The following is a 10,444-nucleotide window of genomic DNA, read 5'->3' as shown; positions in this document are numbered from 1 at the left end:
GCCCTCTGTGGACATGTACATATGCTTCCCAAACATATTCTGCAGGATGACACCACTTCTGGGGTTCCTCAAAGCCTGAAGAATATTTCATCTGTTTCTCAATGGTAAAAAAGTTGAGAAGGCTGGACTAAGCAATCAGTATTTAAAAGCATTGCATGTCCACTGACCAGATAACAAGGTAAACTTGTCAGAGAGGTCACAAACATGGCGGCAGTTGGCCGCCAGCAGACTCCAGCAGAAGATCCTCTGCTCCTCTGACTGTTGCAGACAAAATTGTCATACCGTGCTGAATCAGAGTGGCTCCACCCACTTGTCCCCCCTTCCCAAAGCCTTCAGTTCCCTCCATTTTATAAGTTGTTCACAAATCAGATAAGAGCCCTGGACAGGTCAGTTTCAGCCCCTGAGCCTTATGTTTATCATCCCTGACTTAGGGCATTTGAGTTCGTCTGACATTGCTTCTCAAACTTTCTGGACATTTCCAAAATTTGGGATCAAAACAGATGACATAGAGAAGACCCATGACTGGATCTTCCATCTCTTTAAATTTCTTTTATTAGCAGCCGCAGGAGAGTATGATAGGGATAGGTTCCATATAGTGCTGGTAGAGGAGTCAGATAACTGTAAAGGACAAAGGAAATTAAGTTGATTGTAGGTGAAATGTCTCTGGGCACAGACTAAAGTTGGTGGCAGCACTGATTGTATCAAATCTATAATACTATCATTTACCAAATTTGAAACTAAAATTTAATTTTTGAATACTGTCTCATTAAGTTGTTTCTGGAATCACTGTAGGAAGTGAGTGAACCACCCTGAGATTCTGGGGAAGGGCAGGTATAAATGTAAAATAAATAAAAATGGAGACAAGGAAGTCTTATGGAAATAAACAATTGTATATGTCTTTGTCACCAAGAAACTTAAAAGCTTTACTGTTCCCTCTTTTGTTTTTTCTTTGCTTTCCATCTCATTTTTAGAATCATAGAATCATAGAGTTGGAAGGGGCCATACAGGCCATCTAGTCCAACCCCCTGCTCAACGCAGGATTAGCCCTAAGCATCCTAAAGCATCCAAGAAAAGTGTGTATCCAACCTTTGCTTGAAGACTGCCAGTGAGGGGGAGCTCACCACCTCCTTAGGCAGCCTATTCCACTGCTGAACTACTCTGACTATGAAAATGTTTTTCCTGATATCTAGCCTATATCGTTGTACTTGAAGTTTAAACCCATTACTGCGTGTCCTCTCCTCTGCAGCCAGCAGAAACAGCATCCTGCCCTCCTCCAAGTGACAACCTTTCAAATACTTAAAGAGGGCTATCATGTCCCCTCTCAACCTCCTTTTCTCCAGGCTGAACATTCCCAAGTCCCTCAACCTATCTTCATAGGCTTGGTCTTTCCATTCAGAATTTTTATCTTTTTGTATTAAAATTCATAATAAAATACTTTATTTAAAAAAGCATAGCCATTGATGACAATGATCTTAAAAGGTCTTAACTGTTTAGGATTGCACTACTATACCCTAAACTCCAGGTTCTCTGCCAGAACAACCCCCTTTGTTTTCTGAGACTTTCACAAATGCAGTCTATATGTTCTCAAGCTTTTCTCTGCAGCAATACATGTTTCTTCCTTATTCCATGAAGCTACAACTGCTGTTCTCACAATACCAAAGGCTGGTGCTAAATAAAGATATGCTTCTACTGCTTGTTTAGCGATGATATATACACACAGAAAAATGTATACAGTCCTGAAGGGAGGAGGGCATGAAATCTTTCTATTTCTGGCTCCCAGCCTCTTTACTCTGTCCCTGGGCTGTCCTCTCCATGCCACCAATTAAATCCCACCCAGAGACCTTTGCTTTGAGCTGTATTGATCCAGGACTGTTTGCTTTGCCTGGAACAGAATACAAACCTCACCACTTCATCCTTGCCCAGGGGCCTCTGCCATGGCATTCCTCCTCCTGCTGCTGCTGCTGGTTCTGAGCCCAGGGGAGCCATTCCCGGTGAGATCCAGTCCAATCCTTTTTTTTTTTAATTGATTCCTTCCTTTCTACTTACATTAATCTAGCTTAGATCAAAATTTCTTGCCCACTAAAACATGGTCACAGACAGAGGGAACTTGTCTCTTAGGCATATAAGACATTTCTAAGGAGTTACACTTAAGAACCGGTAGCTGTGTCAAAAAGGGAATAAGATGGTTCGTAAAAGTCTGAAAGGAGTGATAAGATGTAGGAACAGCTCAACCATGGGAAATTGGGGGGGGGGCACAGTTAGACCTCCCCCTGCCAGTTCATTTCAGCTTTGATCTGTTGCTCATCATCTGGGTGGTGATGTTGAAGGCTAGTGACTCAACAATTAGAGAAACAGGAACCAGGAAGTGTTTCTAGTGTATTGTTTGATTGCACAAGGTATGCAGAGTCGTTGCACAAGTGTTCCAAAAACCTCAATGCTTTCCCCAGATGTCTTCAGTGGAAACACTGTGTTTTCCCAGCATTTAAACCCATGTATTCTGTGGAATGGTAATGACTGGGGAAGGCAGTGGCAAGGCCACCCTGTACTGAGTCTGCCATGAAAACGCTGGAGGGCATCACCCCAAGGGTCAGACATGACCCAGTCCTTGCACAGGGGATACCTTTACCTTTACCTATTGTGTGGAATCAGAAATGTCATTTATTCCTCCCTCACTGCTAATTAAAGTTGTGGGCGGAAATGTGTGGAAGTTCTTTTGTCAGTACCTGTGATATCACAGGAGTCCATCAACACGTTTGTATCCTCTTGCCATGTTTATTAAATTTTGAAAAAACGTTAAAGATTTTTTAATGTTTTGTTTGCTTTCTTGGCTTTAGACACCCAGAGTCCCACTGTGTACTACTCTTTCACTAGACTCTGGGAAACATTTAGGACTACATGGTTCCTTCTTCTGCATAGGGGCATACATCTTTGTCCTTAAGGAAAATGGCAGTAAGGCCACCCTTACACATTTCATGAGGATACATTATGGAACAGTTGTGAGGGTCACTAGAATGGAGTGAGGAGACATCTGGCAATGGAATTGTTCCTTCTCTTTCATGGAGCTCTACTTGCAGACAAGAAGGAGAGATTTCACACCCTCCACCTAGCCATCTGTTCCACCTATTGTTAAAATGGCATAGTGATATAACAATAGTGTTTTTGAAAGAAATGCAACAGTCCCCATGGCCCAGAGAAGGGGGTGGTAGTGGTGGTCACTGCTAGGGACCTGGGGCAGGGAAACCACAGGGAAGCTTGCCATGCGGAAGCCCCATTGCTGTTGTGGTGTCTCTATGGCTGCAACAGTGACAGGGAAACCACAAAAGCCCCTCCCTGTGTAGAAATCATCACAGTCTTTTATCTTTTTCTGGCAGCCTCCACATGGGAATGGACACAAAAAGAAGAATAGTGGTGGTGAGTACCGTGCTTGCATCAGTCAAACAACAGTGGCACCTACAGGAAATTCCAAATTTGGGATCTAACTGAGGCTTTGATGATTTATTTCTAGTTGTTTACTGTGATAAGGCAAAAATCTGTGGCCATGAAATAGATATAAGGGCACAGGGGCTTTGTTGAAGGACAGTTCATCATGTTTTAGGGAGAAATGGCTAGTGACAATTCTTTCTCTTTTTTTTGTAAGAAACAAAGTAGGTTATCCTTGCAGACTTAAGAAAGGGATGGCTGAGTTTAGCACTAAAGAGAATAAACAGGTTCACAAAGTCATAAAGGTTTTGTTTGTGTGTCTTGATAGTGTTTGTTTTAAACAGAAATATAAAAGGCTGGATGTATAATATGGAACACTCAGTTTCTAAAATAGCCAGAAAAACAAAAAGAAATGTTACATTTTTTTAAAAAAAGAATATGGCATAGGCAATAGAGAAGCATGTTCACCAGTACCTTTGTTCTGCGATATTCATACCCAATTCAAAGATTAGGGCTGATTCTGCACTTACTTTGTTTATTCCATTGTGGATCCTGCTGAATTCAGATCAATTTGAACTCAGGTTTTCTTCTCCCCCCATTGAAATAGAAAATTGTTCTTCATGGGGTTAGGGAAGCTCAGAAGGGGGAGGAGTGAGCCAAGCCCAGCAGGAGCCTCTTTCTTTCTTTTCTTGAAGGGAGGGGAGAGGATTGAAGACAGCAGAGGAGGGAGAAAAAAAACCATGAGGCAAATCTCTGCCAAGAGCCGTTAGGGCTTCTGGAGCTTCTGCCGAGAGAAGTTAGGACTTCCCTTTTAAGGTAAGATTGCAACCTGGGAACGAGGAATCCTTTGAAATGAAGCCTTGGCCAATCAGGGCTTTTCTACAACATCAGAGGCTCAGCAGTATCAATATGTCAGACTTGTAAATAAAAACACCTCTGTGTTTCAAGAAGGCTGTTTTATTCATAGAATCATAGAATCACTAGATTTAAAGCCCATTTTAATCCTAAATAAAATGGGTGCTAGATGGCAGTGGCCTCCCCCCCGCTGACTGGCGAAGGCTTCCCCCTGGGCCTGGATGGCATTGTGTGGGTCAAGGAGGCTGGGGGCGGCGTCCGTGGGGCGGCAGAAGGGGAGCGAGGCAGGTCTTACCATGGCTGGTGACGCATCCCGGGGAATTGGCCTAGCGTTGGTTGGCAGGGGCGGCTCCTGAGGGGCAGCGAGGCGCAGCAATGGCGTTTTGCGGGCGGTGGTGAGGTGGCTGGCGACGTGGCACGGCGCGGGGTTGGCAGCGCAGCTGCTGTTGGAGGTAGGGGCGGCTGTCCTCGGGACGGGCCACTTGGCCCTGGATTGCCACTCAGAGGAGCGAATCAGGAGCCGCTTTGCGGCTCCTGATTTGCTCCTCCAAGTTTTTATCCCAGACAGAGCCCGCCTTAACTCCTCCCCACCAGCCGTTACTGTTTTATTTAGTCAGCGGTGCCTGTGGCGCCGCGGGACATTTAAAGATAGAATAATAGAGTTGGAAGGGACCTCATAGGTCATCTAGTCCAACCCCCTGCAACATACAGGACACTCACAACCCTATCGCTCATCCACTGTAACCTGCTATCCCCTTAAGCCTTCAAGCTGTTCTCTCAGGATGTTCTTAGATGAATCTGGGAGCTCCGCCAGAACTTGGCAACGAACTGGGGCCCACAGTCTGATAAATATATGGTTGGCAAACCATGCAGTTTGTACACATGTTCAATAAACAGGGAGCTGTGGAGGTGGCACAGGGGATGAAATGGGCTTGTTTAGAAAATGCGTTCACAACCAGCCATATCACAGTTTTATCATGGCTGGGGGGTAAGTCCGTGATAAAGTCCATGGATATTTCCATCCAGGGTTCACTAGGTGTTGGGAGGGGCTCCAGCAACCCTTTTGCTTTTCTCCCAGGGTTCTTGGCAGTAAAACAGGTAGAACAGCCCTGCACATAGGACTCCACATCCCCCCGAATAGTGGGCCACCAATAATGCCGCCGAACCAAATGCAAAGTTTTCACAAAGCCAAAATGTTCCGCGGGCTTGGAGTCATGGCACAGTTTCAAAACAACCCCCTTTGCTGCCGTGGGAATGTAGATTGTTTTCTCCTTTGCAAAACACTCCCTCCTTCTCCTGGAGGGATGGTCGGAGGTGGGGAAACTCCGTGTCTTGATATAAGTATTTTTGGACCCAACCTCCAGGGGAGGGTCTACCCGCTGACGCCTTGCTGCGCATCACTGCTACCAAACCCAATTGGGAGGGGCTGAAGACCCAATCCACCAATGGCTCCCATTTATTCTCATACTTCGGCAAGCATGACAGCGCATCGACCAGGAAGTTCAGTTTACCCGGAAGAGTAGTGGCCCCAGGGGACAGGCGGGTTCGCCTTCTGCTCTTGGCCATGGTTGACCCATCTCGGTCAAAAAGGTTCTGGCTGCTCTCCGGGCATCCTCATCTCTTTCGTTCATGCAGGCCGTCATCCAGTCGGCCATCTGTTCCATGCGGGCCCACAACTCGATGACTTAATTGGTGGCCGCCGTTTCCACATCAGGGGTGGCTTGAGGCTGCTCATATGGCCACCCAGACACCTTTTCATCATAGTGAGTTGAGGCATAGTGTCCCCTTCATTCGGTGACATATCTGGTATCACCCCATGGCGGCGAGCCAAGCACCCTCGCTACCCCTGATCTACGGTTGCCCAGAATCAGGATCTGCGACCTGACATCAGGCGCTGTTGGTGTGGCATCCCCTGGTAGGAATGGAGCTTCCGCCCCTCTCGTGCTGGCATGCCACTTGCACCATCACCCTCAGTCCCACCACCTGCGGGCTCCTTGTGTCCAGGAGTTGGTGTGCCCTCCTCTTGTTTAGGCTCAGTGGCCATTCCAGCTGTTTGCAAGACTGGTAATGAACACATCAAACTATGAGATTTGTCTAACTGTCAAGATGGCAGACTTGTAAATAAAAACACCTCTGTGCTTCAAGAATGCTGTTTTATTCAAGCTGTTTTCTCAGGACGTTCTTAGACAAATCTGGTATCCAGATTCCAAACTGGTGCACTTATTCCCTCAGATTTCCGGCTGTTCCAAAATCCATTAGTTTTACAAAAGCAAGCCATGCTATCTATGGGTCCAGGTGCAAAGTCCAGGAACTGAGCCAAAAGAGATAACTGGGCAGTGAGCAGTAACCTTGAGGAGCACGCCTAAATTTAATAAGCAACATGCTAACTGGGAAAGAGCAAAATGGTTACAGAAAGCAAAATGCTTTCAGAGCAGGACAAAGCAAACAGTTACAATCCTGGTAGAAACCAAAGGATTCTGACAAGCAGCAAGCAGAGAGCTGCATGCTTTTTCATGCTGATTTTTCAAATATTGAGGGTTATATCCACTCTAGTATATTGTGGGGGAAAGGTAGGATCACTCTGGATCAATGCAGAGGGAAATTTTAAATTGGTCAAAATCAAAATGGAAATCGCATTCAGTGGAGAAGGCAGAGGCTGAATCAACCTAGGACTGGAATAAAATCTCCATGCAGATTCAGCCCAGGACTGGATTTTCCAGAAGTTTCCCCTTAAGTTTGCAGTCTCTCAGGTTCCTGCAGAAAAGACAGGTTCAAAATAACATTGATTTATTAGATTCAGGTGGGTAGCCATGTTGGTCTGAAACACTAGAACAAAATTTGAGTCCAGAGGCACGTTTAAGACCAACGATGTTTAATCCTGGGACTCGAACTCTGATCCATTTATTAGTCAGAAGATGCAAAGAAGACATCGAAGCTCATCCGGTCTATAATTCCAATCAACAAATATAATGGGGAAGCACTCCACTGCATGAGACTAAACCAAAAATCCGAGGAGGAAGTAGACTGTTCCATTGTAATATATACAACGGAGGTAGTCAAACTGCAGCCCTCCAGATGTCCATGGACTACAATTCCCAAGAGCCCCTGCCAGAGAATGCTGGCAGGGGCTCATAGGAGCTGTAGTCCATGGACATCTGGAGGGCTGCAGTTTGACTACCGCTGATATACAATAAACACACTGCTGAAAATATTATTTCCCTGAAAAAGACTGTTCCACAAGAGCTTTCCCCTCCCCCTTTTCATTTGCTTCCTTTCTCCCCCTTAATATTGGCAGTGACAAATTAGAACACTGGGCACAAATCCAGACTCAGATCTAAGCTCTATTTGGGTTGCCCCCACCAATTGTTTGCTGTAGGGAATTTGTCTCAGGAGTACATTGGCTGGTGGGGAAGAGGGTGGAGGAAGATAATTAGATCCCAATTCCACTGAGCTGTTTCTAATAATTACAAATTACCTTGCTTTCCTTTGTACAGAAAATGCACTTCTAAGGGCACATGGCTCAGTCAGGCTTAGGCCACAGTACTTTTCACAAAAGGAAAATTGGGGGTTATTGTTCAGTGCCAAAAGGAGGGGGCATAATATCCAGGCAAGTGTAAACCATGGTCACCTCTGACAACAGAAAAAGAAAGCCTTTGGTGAGAATCTAAATAAATTTTAGCCAAGTATAAGTCTTGCTCTCAATACGAAGACTGCAAAAAGTAAAAACAGCACTGGGCCTGTGCAGAGCATCATTCTACCCAGTAACCACACACATTTAATGACTTAACATTGATGGGTGAGTTTCTAAACTGGAGAACGTTGAGGGCAGATGAACACTGGCTCCTCTTATTTTAGCAACAGCCTTTTATTTGCTGCCTTTCTCCAAATTGTCATGATTCCTGATTCACAGAAAGATTCACATGCATGCCCTCTAACATGCCCTCCAACATCTTTTGTAGAATATATAGGTATCTTGAATAATAACAAAACTGTTGTGAATGAGGGAGAAAAGGGCAAGAGGTGGAAGGCAAATTTGGAGTTCCAGAGACCAGCAGAGTATATTTCACCACATAGAGAGGATTAGGGTTGTTTACAGTGCACAGGGAAAACACACTAGCTCTTTCATGTGTTAACATCTCTTGGTTGGAGGGACCATACTCTGGTGGGTTCAAGCCCTGGGAGCTGGCACCCAGATCGGTAAGGTCTAGGGTTGCCAGCTCTGAGTTGGGAAACACTTCGAGATTTTGAGGGTCAAGCCTGGGTAGGGAGGAACTCAGTCTAGTCCAGTGCCACAGAGTCCACCCACTAAAACAGCCATTTTTTGCAGGAGAACTGGCCTCTGTAGAGGTAGTTGTAAGGTCCTAAGAGGCCCTAGGAGTCCATCTGAAAAAAGAAGCTGTTCCTTTGTTTGATGTTGCATTTGGCTCTTTGTTTGGCTCTTTGAGGGCCTGGGGAAAAGTTTGTGTTGGTTGTTGCTGATGGTTTCATAGAAGAGATTGATGACCGAGGATGCTTGGAGGTGCAACCCTGGGAGCATACACTATGCAAGCAACAGCCAGTGCTGTCCATGGCTGGAACAGATGTTCAAGTTAACTATCCAGTAACCTTTCTTTCATGTTTCTTTTGTTTTGCTTAGCTGTACCTAGTTCTGTCTTGAAATTACCATGGCTTTTTCAGCAGTTGTCTGTATACTCTGAGTTTCCTTCATATTGGTCTCTGGAAGTTGACATGGAATTTGCTCCTGGTTCTCCGCACATGTCGTCTCCAATGGCAGTACTGAGGATTCAGTTTGTGTCGTGCTGCTCATTTACTTTGGAGGCACTGGCAGCCAGTCCTGCCTCCCATGCTTTCCTTGGTGACACGGGTCTTGCCACCTTCCTTTTTCGTTTTGTTTGGTGCATGCACAATAACACTAGTTTGATGTAACACACTTGCGAACTTTGGAAATTATTGGTCCACTGAATCCACCCCCACTTATTCTCATGTCCTGCTCTCATTGCCAACCACCCTCCTCCCTTCCTCCCCCTTCCATAGGACAAGTGCCCAAGCGCTCCCCTTTTCCATATAGAATCATAGAATAATAGAGTTGGAAGGGACCTCATGGGTCATCTAGTCCAACACCCTGCATTATGCAGGTCACTCACATACCAATCGTTCATCTACTGTAACCTGCCACCCCCTTAAGCCATCACAGAATCAGCCTTTTTGTCAGATGGATATCTAGCCTCTGTTTAAAAATTTCCAAAGATGGAGAACCCACCACTTCCCGAGGAAGCCTGTTCCACTGAGAAACCGCTCTGTCAGGATGACACCTGTCAGGATCACCACCTTCACCAGACAGCTTGGGAAGAAATGGTGCCTGTTGTGTAGGCGAGGTAGCAGAGGGCTGAACTTGGGGTCTTGAGTAGGATCCAAGCAGCCCCGAAGTACAGCCAATGAACTGCCAGGTTCCCAACCGCAGGGTCCAATGAGTTTAAATCAATCAGGCTCCGCTAATCCAATCAAGGTTCAGCCAAGGGCATGTCCACCTCTGCCCATGTGTATATATTTGGGAGCTTGTCCAGGCAAGTCCCCAGTCAGCGTGGTTACTTCCAAGCTTGAATCACTATCTTTAACCGCTCCTAGCAGAGCAGATTAAATAAAGCAGTAAGGGCCCTGAGGGCGGGGCCTGTCCAGGATGAGGAAGGGGCCTGTCCAGGATGAGGATAGGCCCCTTCCCCCGAACTGACAATCGAAGGGGCAATCGGCAGGCACGAAGCGCTTGCCAATTGGGTCCTCCGATTGTTAGTCTGGTAGCAAGGGACCAATTGCGAGCCGCACACAGCGCAGCTCGCAATTGGTCCCCTGCCGCTGGACTGACTAATCGGGAGGCGCGAAGCCTAGTAAGAAATAAAAGAGCTGTAATGCACAACTGCGCCTTGCTTATTTCCTATTGAAACCACTATACAACAGTGCCCGTTGCACATCTTAAATGTGCCACTTTAGGCAAGCATCTTGTGTCCACATTTTCCTCCTCCCTCCCCTCCATATAGTGCACATTGTTATTAATTTAAAAAAAATAGTCGTTACCTTAGGTCACTCCTATGTTGTAAAACAAAGAAGTTTTTGTTTGTTTGTTTGTTTGTTTTTGCACTTTGGGAAAACTGTGGGAGGCTGCTGGATGACATTA

The 10,444-nt window shown here is 45.8% G+C and overlaps 1 protein-coding gene across 4 annotated transcripts in view; it reads left to right on the top strand.

Annotated features, from left to right (window-relative positions):
- Positions 1–1,876: 1,876 nt before the first annotated feature.
- Positions 1,877–10,444, top strand: part of F12 (coagulation factor XII) — a 44,386-nt gene continuing 35,818 nt past the window's right edge. For all 4 annotated transcript variants that reach the window (XM_077326206.1, XM_077326208.1, XM_077326207.1 and 1 more), the window contains exons 1-2: positions 1,877–1,991; positions 3,372–3,411. In XM_077326206.1, coding sequence (XP_077182321.1) covers positions 1,935–1,991; positions 3,372–3,411 — 97 coding nt within the window. In that variant the 5' untranslated portion in view covers positions 1,877–1,934. The remainder of the gene's footprint in view (positions 1,992–3,371; positions 3,412–10,444) is intronic.

The sequence above is a fragment of the Paroedura picta genome, chromosome 3 (genome assembly GCF_049243985.1).
Source record: "Paroedura picta isolate Pp20150507F chromosome 3, Ppicta_v3.0, whole genome shotgun sequence".
Taxonomy (NCBI): domain Eukaryota; kingdom Metazoa; phylum Chordata; class Lepidosauria; order Squamata; family Gekkonidae; genus Paroedura; species Paroedura picta.
This window is presented reverse-complemented; position numbering and strand designations above follow the sequence as displayed.